Source organism: Electrona antarctica (assembly GCF_951216825.1).
Source record: "Electrona antarctica genome assembly, chromosome: 16".
NCBI classification, from domain to species: Eukaryota; Metazoa; Chordata; class Actinopteri; order Myctophiformes; family Myctophidae; genus Electrona; species Electrona antarctica.
The window spans coordinates 32491838-32519598 of record NC_136797.1 but is presented as its reverse complement, the minus strand read 5'-3'; the positions used below and the strand labels follow the sequence as shown (position 1 = coordinate 32519598).

Sequence of the window (27761 nt, the reverse complement as noted above, 5' to 3'; positions counted from 1 at the left end):
GAATCAGTGCATTGAATGAGTGCATTGAATGGAGATGTAATTACATCAGAAAAACTAGGTTGTATGTTAGTTGCATCATTCAGAACATATTCCCAACTACTATGGCTTTCCACAATATCAACTCTGACATAGCCTACAAACAGATATGCAATAATGAATAGGCTATCATAATCACTCCTTTCCATCCTATTATTTAGGCCTGCTGTATGATGATTTAAATAATTGAGTTGTGTAATAAATGACAGTGGTTCTCAAAGTGGAGTCCAGGGACTCCCAGGGATCCTGGAGGGGGTTCCAGGGGGCCCCACAGCAAAATAAGGAACAGTTTAAACACTTTGACATGCTCACAACATGTTAACTGAGTCTTTTCTTATGGGGGTCCCTGGCAAAAAATCTTTTAAATGGGAGTCTGCGGCTGAATACATAATTATGATGAGCTGTTGATCCATATGTCCTGCATGCAATCACTCCAAGGCCATTTAGTCAAAGGTGAGGTATCCCATATGGCCTCTGCCGATAAGAGACCAAAAAGTCAGCCTTTCCCAGGGCCAGTCCTTGTCAGCAGTTTGGGTTACTCTAATTAAAATGTAGGCATTTAGCAGACTTAATCCAGAGCGATTTACAGTAAGCAAGACCAACATATATGTTGTAATACATCAAATACATAGAAATAGTCATCAAGGGCCCGGGCGGCTGGCGTAGCCGTCTGACCACCTTGGCTGGTAATCCAGTCTGGCAGTGTGCCGTGGGTTCGACTCCTGATCCCGGCGGCCTTTACTGCGTGTCACCCCCCCATCTCTCTCTCCCCATCTCCTGTCAGCCTACTATATCCCTCTATAAAAAATAAAATAAAGGCGAAAGCCACAAAAAAATATCTTAAAAAAAAAAAAAAATTGTCATCAAGGATCATAAACAAGCTAAAGACCTATAACATCCAACTAACAGCAGAATATCTGTACAATAAAAATATATGAGTAATAGTTCACATTATAGAGTGCTATGTCTACATAAAAATGCTATCTAAGTTACATAAGTAACTAAGGTCGTCGAGGCTAGTGCAAGTGCTACGGGCATAATTATTTCTTACAGAGGAATGGATGGTCTTCCTGCTAGGCCTTGGGCCTGTCGCACCTCTGACGGTTCCCTCCCTGCATAGTCCACTATGCATGGCAGGGGCGTCCTCTTCCCTGAGCCAGGCCTAAACCTGACTGCATACCAAAAATACCTAAATAGATAACCTAACACAGCCATTAGGAAAGTGGAGACTACCGGTACTTTTGTGATTGATTTAAAATGTGACATGAACAAGAAAGAAATTGGTATTAAAATGGTATAAGTTAGGGCATCAAGTACAAACAAAGGATTGGAGCAGGTGGGCTGAGTAGCCAGTGAATTCATATAGGTCAGTCAATTATATCAGCTGACCTGGTGTTTTGGACTAACTGTTAGACATGTTACAATTAGACTATAACATGTAGCCTAGCGGACTGTTGTCAGCCTATGTCAACCACTCAATCACATGGCAAACATTCAGAAAATAGAAGATCTACAGCTCAGTTTGTAGACCGGCTATTTTCAGCAAAGAGATTTAGTTTAGAGACAAAAAAGGAGCAGACCTTCACCTACTGTACCCCTGGGGGACCCTGTTCAACAGATTTAAGTAGTTACGGTAAATACCAACGAACTGGCCAGATTTATGGAGAATTGGGATGACTGGAAGTTACGATGGAGGACCCCAAACGTTTTTGGCCGTGCACCCCCTGTTACCAGCTAACCTAGCTGAGGCACCCCCCAACACTAAGTCTCATTGTATTTGGCCGAAAATTATACATTTTTTAATATGATTATGGCAAATAATCACAGAAGGTCACTGCACTGAGAGACATGCAGATGCTGTATACTCCCGCAGCTGCTCTATACATCTCTTTACAACAGTGGTTTACCAGATTTTGCCAGTTGTGCTAAATAACACCATAAAACCGCCATTACCCTTTTCATGTCACTCACCCCCTTGAGGGCACCATAGTTTGGGAACCCCTGACTAGAGAGTTAATAGACTCCAGGACTTTGACACTGGAAAACCACCGTGTCATTGAAACTATACTATGGATTTCTGGCAACATCCATGGTAAGATTACATCTTGGCTTAACAGAGAGGAACACATTAAAAGGTCTGAAGTATTTACAATTTTAAGGTTTTTTATTAAGCATAGTAGAGGGGTTTGGACAGGGAAAAATGCAGTACATGTGATATGTTATGCTTCTTTTTCTTTTATAAAACAAAACAAAACAAAACAAAACAAAACAAAACAAAACAAGACGAAAACAACCCCCCACCCTCCCACTTGGAACTTTGACACCTTCTCCTTTCACCTTGTAGGTTTTCCTTTTTCTTTTTTTTCTTTTTTCCTTTTTATAAAGTAAATAGTAGCAATAGCCAGCAAGGAGAAGTAGAAAAGAGAGAGAAATAGACAGAAGTGAATAGTGACTCCATGATGTTGTAGGAGAGAGTGGTTGAAAGAGATAAGGGGTACTGCTGTTTATTTTGGAAGTAGATAGGAAGAAAGAAAGAAAGTAGGAGAGGAAAGGAATGAAAGGGTTAAGAGGGGAATGAGGTTGGTGTGCAGAGTAGGAGGGGAACATCGCGATTCATAACAAATGGCCTATGGGGTGTTGGGAAGACTTGACAGATTCTCGAGATAGGTTATTGTCGGACCCCAGGAGGAGGCGAATCCTCCTGGAGAGCAGCGTAGATCGTATTTAATTTTCTCGAGATTCAGGAATAACATGGCATCTTTCAGCCAGTGGTCTGAAGTATTTAGAGTAAGAGTCAACACTGGTGTTGTGATGATGCCACAGCATTGGCGCCAATTATAGTCACATGTTATCCATAGCCATACATTGCCAAGTCTATTTATTGCTAAAAAAGTGTAATGGGGTGGTACAATGTGGTTGGGGTTGAGAGAGGATAAGAGAATATAAGAGTGCTGCGTGGGTCTACAGTTAAAACAAAAACCTGTAAACCTGTGATGTGACAATAAGCTGATTCTGATTCTCTACAACAGAAATCAAGTGCAGAAGTGCTCCTTGGGGAGGGATAGATCAACTCCGTAGAAAACCATAGTGTTATGATTTGTGCATCATCATGGCCATCTCATGACGCCTGCTATGTACTTGATACGAGATACAACTTGTTGTCCTAATTATAGCATGTTGATTATTGATACGAGATGCATCTGTTAGATGCAGACAGTAAGGTCATCCTTATTCTTATCCTGTTGTTTCTATGTCTCATATCTTCTGATCACCTACTTAATAATAATCCATGGCACACTGTTCAAACGGGGGGTTGTACTCTGCCTGCTTCAGAAGTTGCATGACATATGGAAGTGAGACATGGGCCCTGAGGGTGGAATATGAAGAGAAGCTGAACAGAGCAGAGAGAGATGAGGATGATCAGATGGATGTGCGGTGTGTCACTGAGGGAGAGCAAGACCAGTGCAGAGCTGAGACAGAGGATGAGAGTGGAGGCCATATAGTGGATGTGGTAAGGAGAGGCAGACTGCAATGGTACAGACATATAGTGAGGAAGGAGGAGAGCGATTGGGTGAAGAAGGTGATGTTGATTAACTTAGAGGGGACAAGACCCAGTGGCCGGCCTAAGAAGACCTGGCAGACGACAGTGTTGGCTGACATGAGATGGCCATGGACCGTTCCCAGTGGAAGAAAACCATATTAAGAATCCAGTCCAACCCAGCGGTGCCTGGAAAGCGGGCTTTCCCGGAAGTAGGAAGAGTTATTCTGTGTGCATAGATCTATATAGCCCATTCTGCCACCTACAGCTCTGCCTCCTGTAATTTCGTCTGTGCCACCTATTTCCAGGCTGTACGTACTGCATGGCTGGTCTCTACCGTCTTGTACATCTTCCCTCTCACACTAGTACCCTTCTGTGACTGTTACAAATCACTCCTGACACTTTTCTCTGTCCATTCTATCCTGCCTGTAGATCTGCTGTTTTCACTAGAAATTTCTGAAATTCTTGTTGGTGGGTTGGGGGGATTTGAAAATGAAAAAGAAATGGCAAGAAATTTAAAAAATTGAATGAATAAATAAATAAATAAAAAAGGCATATTTACTAATGTCATAACAAATGGGTCCAGTGTTGGGATGCACAATCAATAAAGCAAAGAAGTTAAAACAGCACTATAACTTTCCTCTTCTACCCTCGATTTGAACCCAGTTTACTGTGAAAGTGATAACATTTTTACCATTTATCTAATAGAGCCGACCTGCTTGCTTGTGGGATGAATTGAATCTTGACCATAAGGTCCAATTTTGAGTCAGATCCTGTGAGACATGACCTTTGACACAATCTAAATAATAAAAATCTCAATAGAAGAGCAGGGAGACAAAATGCAACCACCCCAATATAAAACTAGAAAAAGTGCCCTTCCGGGCACATGTCTCCACCAGGAGGATAGGAGTGTGTGTGATGTTTGGCAAAATGTTTAGGAGGATGTTTATTTGTATTTGTTTTTGCAACAATTTTCTTCATTTTGTTGAGGAAATGCAGAGCCAGATCACTCATAGCTTCTCTGAGGATAGAATTCTGGATGAGCAGGACATGTGCAGCATTTTGTACAAAACGGGCCACTCCTGAAAACTTTGGAAGGCAATCTTAGCCAATCAGTGTACAATCTGAGAAATCCAACAGACTCGTCTTGATCACATGACTATAGAGATCATGTGTACCGATTGCTATTTCTTCATACGCCTTTGATGGCAATTGGATGATTTGAGGCATTTTGTTCCAAAAATGTGTTTTGCAAAAATCAACCTGTTGGTGGCGCTATTATAGGCCAATGTGAAAAGGGTGGGATATATTCCTCAGCCTAGTAAGAAAATGTGTGAAAGATTTCACGTAAATTGCATGCTGCGTTCATGATTTGAGGCTTTTGTTCAAAACGGGGCAATCTTGCAAACTGTGAAAGCCAATTATAGCCAATTAGGATGGAATATGAAATATCGGACAGATCCAACTTGAGCACATGACCATAGAGATACTGTGTAACGATTTGTGAGATTTTTGGACAGAATCTGGAGGAGTAATATCAAAAAATGTGTTTTACAAAAGTCGGCCTCCTGGTGGCGCTATAAAAGGCAGATGCGGAAAATGCAGGTCAAAGGTTTGTCCTTGGCCTCTAGGGAGTGTGCATGCAACGTTTCACGCAGATCGGAGCAGTTTTAGGTAAAACATTTGAAAAGCTGCCTCATGGTGGCGCTATATCAGGCCGTTCTGGAAAATGTGGGGCAGAGGTTCATCGTTGGCATCCAGGGAGTGTGTGTGCAAAGTTTGGCATCGACCGGGTTAACGGTGCCGGAGATTAGCTGGTAACGGACGGACCATATACTCTATGGGACGGACGGACGGAAGGACGGACGGACACACGGACACACGGACGGAGTGCAAAACATACTCTCTCCCCATGCCTTCGGCCTGGTGGAGACAATAAACGTTACACAGTGAGGCTTTAAACGTGCATCTCACTTCTCACATGTTAAGAGACAGGCATTACAATACACACCCAAGCAAGCACCCAAGATAAGAACATACTTTTGAATAGTTTTGATGCTATGGGAACACCGGCATTAAATATAGCGCCCCTAGTGGCAGCTACCATGTTCCAGTGCAACCCAAACTGATGACGTGGTTCGGTGGTTCGCCTACCGGACGAGCAGGATGGCGGACCAGAGCAGGCAAATCAAACTCGCCGCAGCCAAGAAAAAGGTAAATTATTAGAAATTATTTTTAACTATAATAACAAAACAATCGTGGGAAGCATCCTACGCGCCTCTCATTGTGGCTGTTTGACTTGTCAGTGGTTTGTTTTCGTTCACCGAGGAGGATGGTGACATTACACGTCCTCCGACTCGTCCCCTATCGCTCTGACCGACCGTCCTGCATGTATCAAGGCGCTCTTCGGATAGGAGAGGCCGGGGCTTCTTATGGGCCTCGATTGATAGTATTGAATTGCGAGCTTATTTGACTATTTGTAGTTGTTGGAGACATTTATACATTTATTCTTTGCCTACTTGTTCCACTTCAGGCATTTACTAAGTGGTTGTGTGTGGCTTTCTACCACATTTTCTAATATGTAGTTGGCCGTTTCTGGTTAGCGTGTTTTGCTAATGGCTAACTTGATTTGGTAGCTATGCAGTTAATTTTAATGTAGTGAAATTATACTAGACAACAGTTACCTAAGTAAAGCTTGTCTGTGGATCAGAATCAAGTATCCAGCCTGCAGCAACTTCAACAATACCCCCAGTGAGACATTGGAACTAAGTTAACACGATAAGATGACTAACTGTTTTGACAGCTGACACCCCCACCTCGTCCACATTGTCCTTGTCTCCCTGTGCTCTAAGAAAGATTGGCCTTATCAATTGTAACTGTTAGCCAGTCAGACCCGTCAGCATTTGCTGTTGCCTTTCTATTTCCGTGGATATGTGATATGTTTGTGGACTGGTTTCAACCCCAGTATTTAGACTTTTCATGTTGGAATTTCCATTAACTATCTACTAGAGATGACTGAGAGCCTGTGTCCTCGCCAGTGACAGCTGTCACTAGGAGGCATGCCTTGGGCATGGAGAAGTTGTACACTCGATAGCCTACCACAAGTTAATTAGTGTACCCTTAGTCAATAAAATGAAATGGGTCATTCATAAACATTTTAATAGTGTTGGATGTTCATAAGTTAAAGGGATATTTCACTTTTAAATAAAAAATAAACAATAAACATAAAAAGTAATGGAAAAACACCTCAACCTTTAAAATGTTCTAAAGGTTGAGTGGGCTGTGTTTTTTCCATTTACCTTTTAATTTCTTTTTTTCTATAAATTATTTTCTTTATTTTATTAGAAAGTGAAATATGCCTTTAAAGGGGAAAACCACCCATTTTCAACATTTTACTATGTCATTAATATACCTTAGAGCTGTTGTGTGGAAATAATAAAAAAGTCCCCCCATTCTGTGTTTCCTAGAACTGTAATTATGAAAAGAAATCATTAACATGGTGAAACACATCTTGATGACATCATCAAGATGTGTTTCACCATGTTAATGATTTTTTTCAGACCTCTAGTTCTAGTAAACACAGAATGGGGGGACTTTTTTTTATTATTTCCACACAACAGCTCTAAGGTATATTAATGACATAGTAAAATGTTGAAAATGAGTGGAATGCTCCTTTAAGTTAAATCTGTATATGGAAGAAAATCAATGTAGTAACTCGCATTGTACAAAAAATGTAGAAAGCAGTTGGTGATGAGGGTGCATTGTTCAAAACGAAATGTAGTTTCTTGAATAGTCTGTTTCTCGCTCCCACTTACGCACGCATGCACAGAGCGCCCATGTACACAGTCTACACACTGGAGACAGTGGAGGAGAGAGGAGGAAGCCACAACTTTTTTTTAGTTAGCCTAACAAAAGCTTTGTGCTACTGAAGGACATTACTGTTCTCTCATCCCTTTCTATCCTTTGACCAGCTGAAGGAGTTTCAGCAGAAGAGCACCCCTCCCAGTGGTGGAGGAGAGAAGGGGGCAGGAGGAGCAGCAGTGGCCAAGAAGAAGAGGAAGCTGAAGGGGCTTAACCAGTCTGATGTAGTGACATCAGACAGAAACTCTCCAGATGTGAGTTTATGACTTCTTTCAGTATTTTCTGTCTGTCAAGCCTAATCATTTACACTTCAGCCAAAAAGTGTCATGCGAGTGCGACATCATCGCATGACACATATTCGGCCAAAGCATACATTAGCCTTCAGTCTGACAGCGGTTTGTTTGTCTGTAGTCACCTGACCATCTTTGTCCTAGTGTCCTCAGTTCTGTCTTAAGTGTGTGTTATGTGTAGGCCCACTATAGCATCTGTTGTTAATGTACATCTACAGTAGACGTCCAACACAGATACAATGAATTACTCACCTAATGCTGCAGCTTCCAATGTTTAAGTAATACATGTGTGTGGAATCAAGTGATGGATGCATGGTTTTCATATTATAAATAATGGTCGCTAACGTGGTTTAGCGACTAGCACTTTGACAGCTAAATAATGGTAGCTTGTTTACAACTGAAACGGACTTCCTGTGCTCTGACTTCCTCTTCAAAATAACTTGTAATGTACAGGATTCTCTAAATTCCTGTCAGCTGTTGGTGCGCAAATGCGTCTTGCATGCCTTTGATCTACCACGCAGCAAATGTTTTGACGACGCATGCGCACTGGTGCACCAGTAATGTGCACCGCTGATTATACTTTTTGATTAGTATGAATAGCTGTCCTACGGTCTGCACGCTGAACCGATTCAACATCCTCATTATCAATATTTAGGTACAGGACCAGGAGACCTTTATTTTTGTTTTATTTCTAACAAAAAAAAAAACGGCTATTGAGACCTATACATGCTGCCTGATTGTTGGTTATACCTGTTCTGTCTGGGCCTGTGGCCATTAAAATTCCAATGCTGTCATGTACTACTACTGCCACAGGACATATATACATCCTTGGCAGTACATGCATGACAGCAGACACAAAAAGTCTTGAACTGAGTCAGCACTGAGGGCCGACAGGCAAAATTGAAGCACACTGCACTCAATTGAAGGCTTGAAGTAACGTCGGAACAACTCGATTAGCTGGTACTGTGAGTGAGCTAGCATCACAGGCAATAGTGTTCATGCTAATCCTTATCCTGTTCAGCTCTGTCTTTTAATGACTATGCTGTTGATGACTGTTTGGGTCATTTTTGTTCCAGCACCCCATAAACAAACTAACATTTTCTGACTGCATGAACAGACAAGCACATTATACACACATGCATACACCATTTAAACCTGGCTGCATCCCTCAAATGCAACTCTGCCTCTCCATATCAATAGTTTCAGTATTGTACCCATTCAGGACAGGAACACCTTTTGGTGTTTTAAGAATTATGTTATACTTTAGCTATTTTTGAAAAATCATGAAAATGTGGTGCAAATCTTTGAATCTATATCCTTTCAGAGTGAATGTTTTTACGTGGGGGGTCCCTGGAAAAACATATTTTCAGATGGGGATCCGTGGCCAAATACAGATAATTCTGGGGGTCCTTGACATGAAAAAGGTTGAGCAGGGCATAGGTTGAGCATGAAAAACATAGGTTTTTCAGAAAACCTTTAGGATTTAGAAGACATTTCTTTAGAGTTGGCCTCAGGTCTAAATGGGTTAAATGGATCTCAACTTTTGTGATAGTAGGTAATGACAAAGTTGTGATTTCCAGTCATTTTTAATCTCAAATGTTTGCAAGGTATAGCTCATATGGATTTTTTTGTAATAGTGTGATTCTGCATTACAGGAAGTCAAACAAGTCAGACAGGAACTAGTATCCTATCATTTTAATCTTTGTTAAAATGTAAAAAATGCAGCATCAACGGTGTTTGAGTTTCCAAGCCTATTAACCACTTTTAAACTGGCTTTGCTATTTTGGGTCAAGTCATTATAGGAGACATAAAAGCTCATAACATGTCGCAGTTCTATTAATTCAATTGGATTCTATTCTGCAATTGTACTAGTGCTATGCTTCCTTTCAAGCCTGTTTTTCTGCCTCTGTTGAGAAATGGTGATCCTGATTTGCTCCAGGAGATTTGTGATGAGGTGGTGATCAGTCTACTCTAGGTCTTAGTTCAGTCTATGGGTTTGACAAACTGTCTAGGATATTCTTTTATCCTGGAGTCCTGGACCAAAAAGAGGTTATTGAGGTGATCAATATGGCCGTGTAACATGGTTGTATACTGCCACATAAACACATCTGTGCCTAGTTTGTCTAAATAAACTGCTGTTACAAACCTCATGACTGATTGATGCCGTGGGTTCAGTGTCATACCACAAATGTTCGGTACCTGTTTGCCGCACAGTACACGCCTTCACAGAAGTTCAGCTCTGTTTTTCATGTTCTAATAATAATAATTGCTTCAATGCCTTACTACTACTACTACTATATCATGCAATGACCAATGCCAACACAATGCTCCTCCAACGCTTTGGTTCGATCCCCAGCCGGGTCATACCAAAGACTGTAAAAATGGGATCTGCTTGGCACTCGGCATCAATGGGTTGGGTTGGATTGGATTGGGGGGTCTAATCAAATGATTCCCGAGCGTGGCACGGCTGCAGCTCACCGCTCCTTGGCTGCGGCTCACCGCTCCAAGAGATGGGTCAAATGCGGAGAACAAATTTCACTGCGGTAACGTGTGACAAATCGTATGACTTTGACTTTTTTTGTCATTTGATTTTCCACTAATGACCTTTGTCTCTAGTGTGAGACTTCTAAATGTAATAACTCTGCACAACAATGATGAAATTGGTAAAATTCTACACAGGAGGGCTTTAATGTGGAGCATAATATTGATTGAGTCACTTAAGTTTGTAATATGTCTTCAATAACAATTTCGTAGTAATTATGAATTATATCAGTAATAATAGGTGTATAATTCTTATTGACCAGTTTCCAATACAGTGAAAAACAGAGAGCAAACTTCAAGTAAAGACTGGAATGTGAGTCACATGCCAGTCCTTAGTCTCCCCATGGTCCCACTCCCAGACCAATGACATTAAATATTTCTCATTTCAAATCCTTTTCGTAGGATACTCTTAGCACTTACCCTTTCTATCCCTCTCTGTTCTTTTCTCACTCACCCTCACCTTCCCATCTGTCCCTGTCCTGTCATGTAGTTTGACACTATTCTGAAAGCACTTAGTCAGAGCAATGGAGTAGTCCTGCCTCCCTATGGCAACAGTCAGGTGAGCCTCACTCTTTCAGTCCTCCCTGTCTGTTCCTCTTGCCCGTTTTCTTCTCCTTGCATTCCTTACTGTCGCGTGCTGCTCTTTCCATAGTAGGTGATATTTTATCTACTGCAATGCTACCCCTGCTTCCGGCCCCTTACCTCTAGTTTAGTGCATTTGTTTACTCTCAGTGTGTTTACACGCACACTAATGCCCGATCATACCCCAAATAATGCAGATTTCCAAAATCAAGGTCTTAATCAGGGTAAGAAAAACCTGTTTAAGATGGCTATTTTTATGATGAATCTTTTGATTTATTTGCTTTTGGTGATTTCTTTCTTTTCAATATAATTTGTGTCTATACTGTAAATACATGTGCTGTACTAAGGTTGAGTAGTATTTACAAACTTTCATGGGGAATTCCTGTAATCGCATTATCTCACTAATGCTATGCATGTACATGCTCATTCCCGGATATTGGTGTGCATGAAAATGCACCCATAGACTGATGAGTAATGGAATTGAATGGTTTGAAGTGCATACTGTAAATTGGGACACTGTGGGGTCTAGGGAGGGACTGTGGAGCAGGGATAGTCATTATTTTTCGTTCAGACCTTGTTTTGGCATGTTGTTGTTGTTGCCAGTGTTACTGATGACCCACCAGAATCCCTGTCTAATGTCCTAGCAGTGCTGTGTGAATTGGGTCAGTTAACATGACTCGACTTTAGTTCGTTAGGTCTGTTTGCATGGCGATGGCACCCAACATTATTTTGCTAGATTTTATGTAGATGACATGTTTAGTCCTCAAAAGAAAACTGTTGTCATTTTGCTGCTTCTGTGTTGTTTTTACTTTTACAGTAAGTTGTGATGTGCTCAGCAGTGTTTTGTATGGCGTACTTGTTTAACCACATTAACCTTGGCATCCCTATTTTGGACAAGGCATTAGGGGCAAAGCTTTCGAAAATAGCCAATGTACAATTTCAATATGAATCGCAATGTGAGTCTACAAAATGGTTATTTTTGAAAAGCCAATAATAAATAATGTAAAATAAAATAATAAATCGAACTTAAGTGGTTAATAATCCCACACCTTTCACGTGTCATTTTAGATTTTAGCTATGGCTATTCAAAAATAGCAGGTGTACAAGCACACAGTGTCACAGTGATCTTGTACATCTGCTATTTTTGAACATTTTTGAAATATCTTGAAAGTGTTCTTTGAAATAGTGTGAGAACTACTGATTTTAGAAGACATTTTGTATAATCAGCCGAAGGGCTTAATGGGCTAAACTAGTGTCTGTCTATGTGTGTGTGTGTGTTGCTTCAGGCCTATGCTGACATGGAGACCAGGGGGTCTCCGGTCCCTCAGCTGCTGGAGAATCCAATTGGAGAGCCTGGCCGTGGCTCACCTGTGTCTAACCCCACTAGTGCTATTACAGCTACTAACCCAGAGTGTGTCACTCACAACACAGACCTTCAGGTGTGTGTCTCACACTTTATTCTCTCTCTCTCTCTCTCTCTGACCTCCTCCTCCATTTGTCAGTCACCACTCACCTTTCCTTTTATTGACATAAATCCCATTAACACTAGTGCTTAATGTGCTTTGTCTACATACTAAAGTACTTATCACAGTCGCACGACTCGCACTACTGCTAAATAGATTTGTTCACTCCTCAGTGCTAAACACAGTGACGTTTACATATGGTTTGGTTATGAAAGAGAGTGGAAACGGCATTCCAAAACATTGGTCACTGGTGAGGGAGTAGATTAATGTTTCGGGCCGTTGATAATGTTTTTTGCTGATCGGAATGATTTCTACAGTGTGAACCACAACCACACTGATAACTAGTCGTTGGTAATGTCACAGTATGACACCTGAGGTACCTGTTAAGCTCACACTACATCAAGTATACAAAAATAACTTGTGATCAACAATAAAATAGCCTTTTCAGTTGAAAATACATTACTTTTGTTATGAGATGTGAATTATTAATCGGTGAGAAAAAAATAAACATGATATAGCTGTCTTGTCAATTTTTATGGATATATGTTTGATGAATAAACCTATGAGTTTCAATCCGACTTTCATGACTTCTCTCTCTCTCACTCTCTCTCACTCACTGTCACAAAGTGACACATAAAAAAATAAAGCAGAAATGCCAAAATAAATGAAGCTTTTTTTTTTCTTTGAAAAGCTGCTGAAGTTGCTATGTTTTGCATACTAAACGTTGCTGTGGTAAGGTTACAGATGTTCATGATGGTTATCATTAGTCTGATCATACACACAGTGCTCTTTTCTCGCTGCTCTGCTGTGTATGTACAGTACAATTCAGTATTCACTCATTAGTAAGTAAATATGGTTATCAATCCCAAACACTGACTGTATAAATATAGCAATGTGCACACTGTACACAGACTAACTTCATTCCTATCTGTCTGCCTGTCTTTCTTGACAGAACTACCCTGATACCAATGGCAATGAGAGTTCCATGGAGGAAAATAGGTGCGTCAACTTTCCATACATTTATCACATGGTGCCCCTGACACTATCTAATATGTACACTAAATAGTAAATTATTTTAAGTTATTTCATATACAGTATATAGAGTAGACCAACTGTCTAATATGCCCATGCCATGTAATATGAGGGGGTGTCAATTCATCCTTGGCAGAATAAATTAAGCTTATTATATGACTACAGTAGGCTATTTTTGAATTCTCCCAAAAATGGGTATGTTTTAATGTGGTAAATTATATTTTGCATTTGTCTGATTTCTTGTAGACCCCTCTCAGCCACAGAGAGCCTGCGACAGCTGTCCCAACAACTGAATGGCTTGGTGTCTGAGGTACCACATTTATTATTATACACACCTAGTTCATCTTGGCACACATACGCACTTGTCTCATCTCCTCCATACATAATTTACATGTTTTGTACCACTATGTCGTAGGTGCCATGCTTTCTAGAAGAGGGTCTGTGAGACAGGGTTAATTCAACATATTCACACGGTGCCATTTTGCTATTAAGTTAATGAAATGCCACCCTTCCCAACCCGCAAATTTAACGTGAGAGCAACATTTACATAGTGCTAATGCAATTCAGTAGTAATGAGATGCTGGTCAAAGTGTATAGAAGCTCATAACATTGACCATTCAGTTGTTTCCTCTATTGTCATCATTTGGAGGAAACATTTTTAGTCATTTAAGGAATTTCCTATACTGGAATTTGGCCGTGGGACTTACTTGGGACGCTTTATAACAAGAATGACTCGTGTCATAACTGCCAGGTGCAGCAAAGAGACCATGGGTTTTATCTCCCATTGGCTTAGACTCAGGATACGGCTTCATGTCTTTTGTACTGTGTGTAGAAATGTGTTTTTCTCTGTGTGATTTCAGTCATCCACTGCTTATGTGAATGGGGACAGTGCTCCTTCACCTGTCCATGAGAAAGAGCTTGAGGTAAGAGATGCAGCTGATGCTTTCTATCAAGAATAGCATGTTTGAAATGACTTGGAATTGGGAAAATAAATTGTTGAGCCAAAATCAACTGACATGACCGACATTAAATAATCTCATGCTTATATTGAAAGTTTGAAACACAAGGAGGCAATCATGTTTGTGCAAGTGAACACTTATACTTTGTACTTTGTGCAATTAATAGACATGAAATATGTCAAAGGGAGGGAAAATGTTCCAAATTATTTACAAATAAACAGAAAAGTCTTCATTGCATAAGTATTCACTCCCTTTGCCGCAAAATCCCTAAATACACTTTAGTGAAGCCTGTTGCATTCCGACGTCATATAAATATTTGAATGAGTCCTTCTGTATGCAATTAAGTAAGTCATGTCAGTGATCAGCTCGTAGTGAAGTACCAAGCAGAGTTGTGATATAGAAGGAAAAGTTTAAACATATCCCAGCCCAAAGCACTTTTAAATCCATTATAAGAACATTTTGAACCAATATAGTAGAACTACAAGTCTGCCAAGGCCATCCACCATAACTGAGCGACCAGGTATGGTCAGGAGAGCATTAGTCAGATGCAGCCAAGAAGCCAATGGTATCTCTGAAGCCGCTGGATAGATCAGGAGAAATTGTCCTTCCACTGCTGAAGAAAAGCCACATCCAATCCCATTTGGAGTTGGCCAAAAGGCATTTGGGAGGCAGCAAACTTGTGGAAAAGTGTATCTGGTCTGATGAGGCCAAAATTGAACGTTTAACTTTTGGCCTTAATGCAATCAATCCTATTGTCCTATTTTAAGAGCGCATATGCGGGGCTCGCGTGTGTGCAAACGCGTGCTGAAAAGCCTGGTGTTCTGTTCGTGTAGCTCGGCCGTAATTTGAAATTTTCACTTCTACTCTTTCCTTGAGCTATTTTGCCAAGAAGATGGGGGGGGAAATTGCAGGGGGTGGTGGCAGGAAGTATTATACTAGATGATCATAATACAGGGACATTGGAAACTCCTGTGGTACCTCAGAGTACATTTTCCCCAGCTGCATTAGCTCCCTGTTGCATCATTGTCCCGGGTGGAATAGTTCAAAATGTCAATCCTCCCCTGCAGCACCACTTCCAGTGCTACACTTTCATGCTCTGACCCATGCAGCCTTCCTTTTTTAACAGTCTCCCTCCCAGTCTGTGCAAAGTTCGCCTGAGTTTGTTTTTTGTCGTTTTAGATTTTACTCACCTCAACGGCTCAACCTTTGGCATGTTTATTCCCCCTCAGTCCATATACCGACTTTACTGTAGAAAGAGCAAGCAATTATATCGTTCAATATAGTTTGATAACGTGTCTCTGAGCACTGCTCTAAGGACTATTGGGATATAAAGGTAATTTATTGTCCAAACTCACTCGAATAAAACATGGATGGTAAAATAAAAGAATTTTGAATGAAATTGTTTATGGCCTTTTGTTGATTATATTCTGTATACTGAACTTGCTCGGACTTACCAACCTGGTGAATATTAAATAGCCTAACATTTTAACTATGGACAGTTAGAAGGTTTAATGGGCCTATTGTCTAGCTTAGTGTTCTTTGTATTGAATTTTATAGGGGTGGTACATTTCTGCCTAAAAGCACTGCTCTTACCCTTTCCACAGTGTAATGTTATTTCATTCACCACACTCTGGCATTGCTATTTCATTAGCCCACTATTGAGCAGTATTTGGATGCTCCATGCAGCAGCCTTTGTGCAATGTAGAGAAATTAGTTATTGTTAATTTAATGATGGCCCCATTCCCCCTTTAGCCAGGCCATTCAATTAATTTACCTGCCAAAGTGCCAATAGCATCTACTTTCCTCATGTGTTTTACCATATCATTTTATCAGCATATTTTGCACCACTTGAAAACGAAACAGTCAGGTACTACTATTATTTACCTTAGCGTTAATGATTTCTCCACCCTCCTGTTTTTTGTTGGTCTTTCACATCCTCACTTTATCTCATTCTTCTTTCTTTTTTTCTCCATTCTTTTTCCCGGATGCATGTGTGCACGTGATAGAATCGGAACCAGGAGCTGGCTGCTGCCCTGGACTCCAGCAACATAACAAACTCTCAGCTCAATACCAAGCTAGCCCACCTGGTAAGTGTGTGTGTGTGTGTGGGGCACACCTGCGTGTGTGTGCACTGGGAGTTGGCCATTTCTTAATTTGTGTTACAATTATGAACCCATCACCAGACTGCATTACAACCACACTACGTATTGTGTACACATCCTGGATGTGCGCCGCATTAACAGTGAATACGCAACACTTGACCGCATGGCTTTAACTTTATTTGTCATCTCATCTTTCGCTTTTGTTGATAAAACACACATTTCTCCAATGTTTTTAGAGTAACGTGATTCAGACCATGCTGTACTCAAATACTAAATTGACATGATGATGTCAATACTTTCCTATTATGGCTTATTTAGTATTATTTTGTTGGTTCGTTAGCACAACTAACTGCTAACTAAAATACTAAATGGGCTAATTAAGTACTTTGCTTTTCAGTGATACAGAGCTAGGCTTGAACTGGCAATGTTGTTGTTGTGGGGGTTGATAAGCGAGGTCTTGATTAGCCATAACTTATTCATCTTCTGTTGGTTTGGCAGACTCAGCAATCTCAAGAGGTCACAGATCAGCTACACAAGGTAAACACTGTTTATTATTATTGTCTTAGTCTCTCTTTCTCTACCCCCAATTTATACCACATACAGGAACCGCTTTCACACATAGTTTATCCCTTATGTTTAGAAATGTTGCCTGCATGCAGTGAGAAGTGAATGGGAGCATCAACATCCAGGGAAATCTATTATTGCCCCCCCCCTCAACACCTAGCAACATCAAACACTTAATGTATCCAGAGTTCCAGTGCATCTTTCTGTTTCAAGTGAGCCACAACAAACTTTGCTTTAAGGTCCCTGCACACTGCTGCGTTATCGGAGAGAATTTTGTGTGCTGTTTTTTTCCCCACTGTTTTTTTCCCCAAAAGACGCAAAAACCTAATCAGAAAAACAAAGCAGTGTGCAAGCTCCTTTACAGGCATAAGAACATTGGCACCGGACATTGCCTGCCATGTTTCTGAAAAAGACTTAAATACATTAAATGGACATCTGGCCTTTGCATATTGGCGTTGCCATGGCATGTAATGACTAAACGCAAGATGAAAATATTCCTGAAAGTGGCTGCATGTGTGAATAGTTTAAATCACTTGCAGCTATGGAAAGGTTATCCTACAAATATAATGGTTAGAAATTGATTTCAGACACTCGGGTTTCTCCCCATGACCAACTCACCATCTCTTGGTGCTTCCTGAATGTCTTATTCTTTACATTTCTTTCATCAGGATCGAAAGGAGTTTGAGCAAAAATTTGCGAAGGATCAAGGAGCTATGCGGGAGCAATTACAAGTAACCACTCTCTCTTGACATACGTACACACTTATTAAACCTTTTATACATTCTGAAAATGCGAAGTGTGTTTACGATTCGTATTCATCTAGAGTTGAATGTAAGGCGTAGTATGTTAACAGTATGGTTCAGATGCCTGACGACTGGATTAATGTCACCTTCCCAGGTTCACATACAGACCATCGGCATACTAGTATCAGAGAAAACGGAGCTGCAGACGGCACTGCAATATACGCAACATGCTGCACGCCAGAAATCAGGTGTGTGCTTGTTGGTTTTGGGAGTAGCTCCATCTGTGAGATTTATGCCCTACCTTGGAGATGTACCTGGGTCACACCTGCGAGAACGTCAAAATGTCTGCTGCTGACAGCATGTACCTTTCCTCTATAGAAGAGTAGGGAGATCAGCCACATTTGTGTTAGTTAACACACTGTGCTATACAGATCACACTATACATTAACACAACAAAATGTTTAGGGATTGCAGCTTTAAATGAGACATACGTGCATGATTATCATAGCCATCGATCAAACTATTGAACAAATGTACAGTTGATCAAACCGCCGTAGACAATTTTAATTCGATCGTGTGTGTGTGTGTGTGTGTGTGTGTGTGTGTGTGTGTGTGTGTGTGTGTGTGTGTGTGTGTGTGTGTGTGTGTGTGTGTGTGTGTGTGTGTGTGTGTGTGTGTGTGTGTGTGTGTGTGTGTGTGTGTGTGTGTGTGTGTGTGTGTGTGTGTGTGTGTGTGTGTGTGTGTGTGTGTGTGTGTGTGTGTGTGTCCGTCCGTGCAACAGGAGAGGCAGAGGAGCTGAACAACCGTCTGCAGAGCACCAAGCAGAGAGTTTCAGAGCTGGAGAGAACTCTGTCCTCTGTTTCAACACAACAGAAACAGCTTGACAAGGTAAGGTGCATTTCATTAATCCATCTATTACCATATAAACTGAAAATATTCATACACATAGATGATTGCAAACTTTCATTGTTGCAATTTTACAACCTGTCCAAAGTTCCACTTGCTTGAAATAAATAGTAAGAAAATAAGAATGTGATTGTAATGCTGACAATTACTCTGTTTGGTCAAATGTGTTATGCCTGATTTATACATTGTGGTACAATGTCGCGATCAGAAATATGCATTCGAGCCACTGTGAGCTCGTGGATCGGGCATTTCTGGCATGGGGCACTGTTGTACAACCTGTAGCAAGTTACAACACGCAGTTATTATAAGTTATTTGTCATGGAAGCCAGCGATATGAAGCTACATAGTGACAGTGACACCAAAAATAAATTACAACTATAGGCTCCCTGACTAAACATAAACAGAGTCAAAAAGGGGAATAAAAGAAATGGCAGCACACCCTTACCAATCGCTTCCCTCTTTGGAACACAAGAAGATGGTTTGAAACAAGATAGCCTACTGTGGTCTGTACTTTAAAGTAAATAAAGAATATAGCACTAAGCAGATATGGCACACAGACTACAGCCTACAACAAGATCAGCACAGGTGACGGATGGTAACAACTGACGAGGAGCTTCTCCCAGCCTTTTATGGCTGGCTGATAAGATGAGGCCCAGGTGTGCCGCCAAACAAGCCACTCCTCCAATCACCATGTAGCACTGAAAAACACTGATAGTGGATTACACACAAATCACAACAACACCAAGGCCACATAGGGCCGTAACACGCCCCACAAGTGACACACTACCAAACAAAAAGGAGTTTTGGAGCAGGCTTCAGCTTTTTTCAGTGCTCCAATGACGCAGTGAGGTGTCCGTCATATAATGTTTCACCATTTCCACTCTGTCCCTTCAATTCATGCTCCGTACCATATATGGAAGAAAAACTAATAATTGCCACCACCAACCAGTTCCCTGCATTATTTAACCCTACTGGTCTCATTTAATTTACACAGTGTGGCTTGAGCAACACAACGGTGACTCAGCAGCAATATAACTGGCAGTGCTTGGATGTTTTTCTTTTTAGCTTTTGTCGCCACTAGTGTGAATGCAGCATTAGGCCTCTTTTCCGTGTCTGACTGTAGTTTTCTCCTTTCTGTGCAGCATAACAAAGACCTTGAAAAGGAGAGAGATGCCCTGCGGCTAGAGGTGTACAGACAGAAGTAAGCATCTTGGTAGTGGACAAGAAGCATTTATTACTGTTTGTGATATTATTACTAGCATAGAATGAAATGAGTGCAGAAACTACACAATGAAGTACACAATGAAGTCTTGAGTGTGGAAAAATCGAATAACTATCTAACTGATGACCATCTTCTCTTCACTTCCACCTGTTATTAAATTGACAATTTAGAACATCCTAAATATTAAAGACATTTCTCTTTATGACCTTCGTAACCCCAGTTAGAAGCGTTCCTAAATTCCTATGACCATACCATATTGTTTATTTCCAATATAGCAAGTCAAATATGAATAAAACCACTAATAAGGGGAGGCAAAATACCTTCTCTTTTGAATGGTATAACAGTGGTAAGACAACTTAAACATTTTAAGAGCAAAACTAGGATACCAACCACCACAGCTTAATTCACTTTGTGTGCTTAATGTACTGCAAAAGTACCAATGAGAAATCGACAGTTGCAGAATCGGTTGCATTATTAAAGGAACTACAACATGCATTTTAAAACTGTTTTTAATATTTAATAACCTATTGTTTATGTCCCTCAAATGTATTTCTAATGGTTTGAGTCTAAATCACCACTCTCATATAACCAATCCATGTCATTTCTGTCTGGCTTCTAAAGCAGTTTTAGCTGCAGTACCACAATGTCTGGATGTGGTGGGGGAGCTGTGTATGGAAATTATTTTCTCCACCACACCCTCATCCCAGTTACTCCCCTCCCACATCTTTGACTCATTATAATAAGGCCCAACCCCGCCTCCCCTCCCATAGTCTCCAAAGACGATGTGCAACGGAAGAGGGGGAGTATTGTATACATCACAAGTAGCACCAAATCAGTCGGCCTGTTGTGAGACCGCTGTACATAAAAACCCAAATATGATGAGAAGGCCGGATTTGTTTAAAATTGGGTATTTGTGGGGACAGAAGATAAGTAGGGGAGCCCAAAAAACAAACAAAAATAATGGGTAAATTATGAACTTGAATTTCATGTTGTAGGACCTTTAAAACAATAAAGGTAATACTAGTGTTGATTGATACCTTCAAACATTGCATATCGTGTCCAGCGTTAACCTTTTAAAATCACTAAACGTGGGTTCCAGGGACCCCCAGGGGTACTCCAGGTGGTACCTGGACCCCCCCAGCTGATTTAATGATAGTTAGGAACCAAATGAACCAAGGATTTTACAGTGTAGATTGGGTCAGAATAAAAAAGCTTGAGAATTCCTTTCCTGAAAATAGGTCAGTATTGTACTGCAATTCTCTCACTGCTCTGATTTGGGGCATCCCCATTTTGGTCTTTGAAGACTTTGGACATGACAAATTGCATGTTTTTGTAGCAATGCGAGTGAAGAGTCAAAGCAGCAGACCTCTGAGATGACAGAGCAGCTTCTCCTGAAGACACAAGAGAACACAGCGATGAGGCTAGAGCTGGAAGAGCTACGCAAGAGGCTGGAGATGGCTGACGTCATGTTACAACAGGTATGAATAATTAACACAGGAGCAAAGGCACAGTCACATTAGCATACCAGTGTTTCCTTCCTAGTGGAGTATGTTGACACCTAACCACTTTGGCGTCCCTATTTTGGGCATGTGCTTACGAGTGAACATTTTCTAAAACTAGACCAGGGCCCGGCTGTAGAGCACCGAGTCGGTGATCCATGCCCCACCCGGCTATGCAATACCTGTTGTACCCATCTGTCTGTGTCCCTTTTATGCCCATATATGGAGATGTCTGGATCTGTCTCTCTGTGTCCCTTTATTCCTATATATAGAGTTCTGTGTCAGGCATGCCCAAATATGTGTTGTGATGTCAGAACAGGCCAGCTCCATATATAGACCATGGGTAGGGGCCCTGTCCAGAGCCCGAGCAGAGGCTGTTTGTGGCGGTTCTGGACAACCGTAGGTCCGACCGACTCGACACCGGGCACTGCACTCCCTGTGGGGGTGTGGAACGTGTGTGTCAGTGGGGCGAACGGTTCTCAAGGAACGTGGATTACAGCCGTACGTGCGTACAGACTTCTTATGATCTACAAGCTCAATGCCACAATGCAACGTGTTGTGAGCTTGTAGGCCGGCTGTTTTCGCTACGACAACATTTATTGGACTTAAAGTGGTTAATACCAATGAGGCGCTAAGTGCAGTGAAGGATAAATTATCCTTTTGCATTTGCATCACATTGTGTAAAAGACAAGGGGTGTAAGAATTCCCTGCGGGATAATGGACACACAAACAAACACAGCACTGAAGTCTCTCCAAGGGTTGTAGAAAACGATTAAATATAAAGTTTCAGTGAAATGACAAACCTGATGTCCAAACTAACCGCTTTGTTTCTTTGTCCAGTTCTCCAGTCAGTCGGGACCGCCCAGTGCCAACCAACAGCTCCAGTTGCTTTTGGAGGAAAAGCAACAACTGGAAGCACACACTCACCAGGTCTGTTTGAATTAATCTGTTTGATAAATTATATAAAATAAAATAAAAACGTAATTATTCTGGAAAATATTTTTTGTTTAAAATATCGTGAAAATCGTATCGTGAACCTCATATCGTGATACGAATCGTATCGTGAGTTGAGTGAATCGTTACATGCCTACTGCACGTCACATGAAAGTTAGACAATGACGAAAATGTTAGAAAAGTGATTTACCACCGTAATGAAATGTTGTTCTTGCTAACCAAATCAACCTCATGCCCCCATGTTAGTGCTCGTACTATAATGTAGACTTGTCTCTGCTGCCATGGTAACATTTGCCTTTTATCTAACAAACTGAACCCACCCTGCCAAAACCATGTTGAATCATGTTTTCCTCTGTATCTTTGGTGACACAGCTGATGGAGTCAGTAGTCCAGCTGCAAACAGAGAGGGACCGCTATGCTGAACAGTTACAGGAGGACGGACGTGTCTGGAAGGACAAAACGGAACAGCTCTTATCGCAGGTATACTGTATGACTAGCACTGCTGTCTCAACCTGGTGTCCCTCTCTATTATAGGTGACATCTTTTCAAAAGCAAAAAAAATGTTTTATTTTTATAAAACGTTCAGAAATACTAGTAAAAATGCTATTTGTCAAAGTATATGGCAAAGTATATAAGTGGTTAATGACGGTGTTGACACCTGTGTTAACAAACATGAGATGAGATGAGATGGAACGAGTATGCAAGATCATCCTTTCATAAAATCCAACAGTTCAGAATGATGGTTGAACTTGTTTTTTCTTTTCCTTTTTTTTTTCTTCTTCTTTCGTGTGTGTGCGTGTGCGTTGACAGGTGAGATTAGTAGCAGAGGAGAGGGACAGGAGCATCAGCCAAGTCCAGGAGCTGGAAGCACAAATAACTGAACTAAAGAATATTGCAGGTGAAGAGCATGCATCTACTCTACTGCCTGCTTAACCACTCAACTTTTCACATCCCTTTTATATGTGTTTTAAAATTATGCTAAACATGAAACTCTCTTCTCCTCCAGCAACACTGGCCCAGGAAAGGGAAGCCCAGGGCCAGATAGAGCCAGAACCCTCTGGGCCGTCGGAGAGTGAGGTGGCTCTGCAAGAGGCCGTCAACAGCTTGCAGCAGGAGAAAGATGCCATCACGGGACAGTACCAGGCACAGGTGTGTGCAACGCGCTTTCCACACCTGACCTGTTATGTTTTGTGTCGACCCAGTTACAAATCACCCAGAATTTGTTGGTTGTCAGTTTCTCCATACTCTTCTATAATGGTGCGCTCACACGGGCAGACGCAAAGACAAATGGGAGTATCATTTGGAGCAGCTACATGCATCATTGCGTCTTTGCATCGTCATGTCACTTCCATTGATAATTAATGCATCATTGCGTCTGCCCGTGTGAACGCAACATAACTCATAACTTGCCCCACAATACCACCACCACCTCTGTAGCTATAATTGCGTCTCACAGGTCATTTTACGCATCTAAACCTGAACCCCACCCTCTGTAACAACCCCCCCTCGGTAGCTGCATAACAACCAGCAGCTGAGTCGGATGTGTGCGGAGCAGGAGGCCCGTCTTGGGGAACTGGAGCAGCAGATAGAGAGCCGGACCCAGGAGGCTGACGACCGCCGGCGCATGCTGGAGGACGTCCAGTCGGACAAGGCAACCATCAGCCGGGCGCTCACCCAGAACCGCACGCTGAAGGACCAGCTGGCTGAGCTGCAGAACGGCTTCGTCAAACTGGTGAGGCTTTTCAGTGGCGTACGTTGCTACTCGGCTTCTAACTTCTCATGTTTGCTTCCTTCTCGTCTCGGTTATCACTTCAGGCATAGTTTTCTTCTACCACTTCTTCTCTTTTCCATCCTGCCTGATTGTCATTTGGTAGAGATGTGATCTGATGTCTGATCGGAGCCGTTTTAGTGTAGGAAACCTATTATGAAATCACATTCAGAATTTCAGAATAGCAATTGCTGTTATTTAATAACTTAATGATTGTGTAGACAAATGAAAACATGGAGCTGACCACCGCCATCCAGTCAGAGCAATATGTGAAGAAGGAGCTGGCTCGCAGGATGGGGGAACTTCAGGAGACTCTTCACAACGGCAAGGAGCAGGTAGGGTGGCTCACAGAAATGCACCCCACACACACTTAGACTTAACATAATGTTGCGACTTACTGTGAGTCTGTAGATATTTTCACTATTCTTGTACTATTTTCTTCATGTCGATTAATTGAAAAAAAAAAAACGTTATTCTCGAAGATTATGGGCCCTATTTTGCGTGTCTTAAGTACCAGGTCATATGACTTAACTTAAGACCTGGAGGCATGGTCAATGCTGTTTGGCCACTCAGAATAGCCAAATGGCATTGATCACGCCTCCAGGTCTTAAGTTAAGTAATAAGACCTGGTACTTAAGACACGCATAATAGGACCCTATGGGCCCTATTAAGCAAGTGGAATCTAATTACATATAATTTTACAGTTTTTAAGACGTGGGGGCGTGTGCAATGTCATATTACAATTATGGGCCAGGTAAGAAGCGCTGTCGACACCCCGTGGTGTGAGCAAAACGGCCTTGAATTAGTCATGGGAGTGTTTCAGGGAGTTTTGAGGCTTACCCAATGAACATGTCCGTACTATTCTCTTTACGACACCAGCTGATGTCCTCATGGAATGCGCCCTTTTCGGGTTAATTATTCATATTGCACTGCATGCTGTCACCTTTATGCCTCAAAAGAACAGATCCACAAGCTGTCACAGCCATGATGTGCATAGCTTATAGGCCTATGTCTCTATTTTGTTAAGTAACTTGCAGTTTTCATTGGAAAGTCATTACAGCGGCGCAGCCATATGCTAAGGGAGGGAGATATACGCACATCATCACTTAATTTGTTTCTGTTCTAAGCATGAAAAACGGCTGTAAAAATCTTTATTCTAGTTGATTTGATTCATAAATGAATAACTAAGACTTTGAAATGGCACCTACCTATACCTTTCAGATCGGAATGGAACTGCGAGTAGATACGCAGCATTGGCTGGCAAATTGGCAATCCATGCGTAATGTTCCCAGAATCGTCTAACCCCCGAACATACAAGTTCGTTTGATATTGTTTAATTCGATAAAAATAGAACCATGTACCATACAGCGAATGAAAGCAAGATTCCTAAGGAATATGGGGATTTTTACATTTTAAAAAACGGTTGAGAAATGAGAGAACCATGAGTGTTTATAATATCAAATATTATAAGAATAATATGAAAGACAAACGGGCTGTGCGAGCTCAGCTCACCATCCCGACAAGGAGGAAATATAGCCTATAGTGCATGCACGTATATGCACTGACTGTTGCACACACGCTCTTTATTTGTTTCTATTGAAAAACACCAGTAAAATAACGTTTATTTTATTTTATTTCATTCGAGTCACGACGAAGGAATGAGTTGAAATGCCATACGTGCGCCATGCGTATTGCTGCGGCCCCAATGTTATGGTCTTCGCTCGTAGCATTTTATTGAAGAAGAATTGAGTCGGGTGTGATACAGCGTATGAAAGCAAACTTCCCAGTGATTATGGAGATGTTTTAATTTTTAAAAGGTTTAGAAATGAGCGATATATGACCCTTTATAATCTCAACGAGAAAGCCAGAAAGCTCGCTGTTGCCATGTCTCATAGAAACAAGTAAATAGGTCTATAAACATACTCCCAAAAGAATCGCATATAACAGGGGTCTACAACCTATTTTAAATGAAGTGCCATGTTTTTATTTTCTAGATAGTGAGTCTGCCAAATCAAGATTCCTTTTAATGACACCACATTAAAATTTCCAGCATATTTTGATTGTCCACAAATATAAAGTTCTTCCTTCTTTTTACATATTTTCTTGCACATTGTTATAATGATCATTATAAATATATATCCCCCTGCAGTCAGAGTTCATTGTTTTAATGAATGAATGTGATGCATTGTGAGCTGGTAGATCTGCTATTTTCAAAAGTAATCTTTGAAAAAAGTGACAATAAGAATATTTTTGAAAAATGTTATTGAAACATTTAAAAACACAAATCTGTCATGGGGGTCACTGGCTTAGTTGGGCAAATGCATTCATCTGGGGGTCCTTGACATGGGAATGTCGCTGTGTGAGGATCACTGGTTTAAACAACATTAGGAGAAAAGCCCAAATAAGCACTTTAGAAACAAGAAAAGCAACCACAACTACCAATATTTACAAGCAACTTTGCAGAAAAATAAGCCGCTTATAATAAACAGCAAACAGACATGGCAACACTCCAGGAGCACTCCAGAGCCGCTCAAGTGTAAAATCAAACAGTGCTTTTTGCTTTTAAGACGTGGTCAGACCCAGGCGGAATCGGTATGCGCTGAGTGTTTTTAGGTCAAGGGGCTTAATAGCAAATAGGGCAAAGCGAAAATAATTAACATATGGACACTCCCCCAATGCTAAATTATGCAGGAACGTGGTATTCCATATGAGTGAGCGCTCACCACGGCTTCCATAATACGAAAAGGCGCAGAGCGAGGGCGAAATCTGTATTACCGCATGGGTTTTTCGTCTTGCTTAATAGGGCCCTTCGTCTGTTATTGGTTCTAAATATTGGTTTTCCGATATTTTCTGGGTCAGTTGCCCAGCCCTAATCTCTGCTCTCGTCACCAGATAGAAGAAAAGAGTGGGGAGCTTCAGGCTTTGCTGGAGCAGAGGGACCAGCTGGCTGCCCACCTGCAACAGTACTGTGCAGGCTACCAGACGCTGGTCACAGAGCGCGAGCAGATTCACCACCAGTACCTCCAGCAGAGCCAGCTCATGGACCGGCTGCACCACGATGAGAGCCAGGGACGTGCACAGCTGGAGATCAGCCAACATCAGCTCCAACAAGCACAGGTGTGTGTGTGGCGTGTGCACATGCTTGTGTAGGTACTGTATAGGTGCTAACTGTTGGATTGTAATACAGGATGTACTGTACAGTGATTGGTAAAAAGGGATGAATGAGGGTGAAATTATTGGACCTGGATTGTGTACACTACTGTATACAATCACTTTGATTGTATTCTCTCTCTCTCTCTCTCTCTCTCTCGTATCTACTGTATCTCTCACTTGATCTATTCCTGGTCTTTCCTTCTGTCCTTACTTTCTTAATGCCTGAGACTGTTGACTGACCTACTGTATCCTATCTGCCCCCTCAGGGACATTTGGAGCAGTTGGCCAAAGACAACCAGCAGCTCAAGGTGGAGGTCCAAGATCTGCTCAACAGCTCTGCCCTGGACAACGTATCGAGATACCAAGGTTAGACAGTGTTTGGACAGGTCTGGGCTTTGCTTGTCTTAATGAGCTGTGAGGCAAAATAATCTTTTAGTACTTTTTTGTGTCTTTCAATGTATAAACATAATAACACAATCACATCATACAGAACAAAGCGGAGATCCGGGCACACTTAAAAGGTTAAAAAGGAGGAAAACTTTATTCAA

General features: G+C 41.4%; 1 protein-coding gene across 2 annotated transcripts in view; it reads left to right on the top strand.

The window, feature by feature from the left end:
- The first annotated feature begins 5656 nt into the window (after nucleotides 1–5656).
- golga2 (golgin A2) overlaps nucleotides 5657–27761 on the top strand; it is a 31186-nt gene continuing 9081 nt past the window's right edge. The window contains exons 1-21 of one of the 2 annotated variants that reach the window (XM_079523854.1): nucleotides 5657–5788; nucleotides 7546–7689; nucleotides 12135–12287; nucleotides 13264–13310; nucleotides 13590–13653; nucleotides 14204–14266; nucleotides 16309–16389; nucleotides 16903–16941; nucleotides 17637–17699; nucleotides 17866–17959; nucleotides 18493–18599; nucleotides 19760–19818; nucleotides 21176–21317; nucleotides 22179–22268; nucleotides 22665–22772; nucleotides 23103–23190; nucleotides 23299–23441; nucleotides 23806–24024; nucleotides 24282–24395; nucleotides 26953–27177; nucleotides 27480–27579. In XM_079523854.1, the coding sequence (XP_079379980.1) occupies nucleotides 5741–5788; nucleotides 7546–7689; nucleotides 12135–12287; nucleotides 13264–13310; nucleotides 13590–13653; nucleotides 14204–14266; nucleotides 16309–16389; nucleotides 16903–16941; nucleotides 17637–17699; nucleotides 17866–17959; nucleotides 18493–18599; nucleotides 19760–19818; nucleotides 21176–21317; nucleotides 22179–22268; nucleotides 22665–22772; nucleotides 23103–23190; nucleotides 23299–23441; nucleotides 23806–24024; nucleotides 24282–24395; nucleotides 26953–27177; nucleotides 27480–27579 (2191 nt within the window). In that variant the 5' untranslated portion in view covers nucleotides 5657–5740. Of the gene's footprint in view, nucleotides 5789–6063; nucleotides 6326–7545; nucleotides 7690–12134; nucleotides 12288–13263; nucleotides 13311–13589; nucleotides 13654–14203; nucleotides 14267–16308; nucleotides 16390–16902; nucleotides 16942–17636; nucleotides 17700–17865; nucleotides 17960–18492; nucleotides 18600–19759; nucleotides 19819–21175; nucleotides 21318–22178; nucleotides 22269–22664; nucleotides 22773–23102; nucleotides 23191–23298; nucleotides 23442–23805; nucleotides 24025–24281; nucleotides 24396–26952; nucleotides 27178–27479; nucleotides 27580–27761 lie in introns of those variants that run through there. The other variant, XM_079523855.1, reaches the window with a different exon arrangement.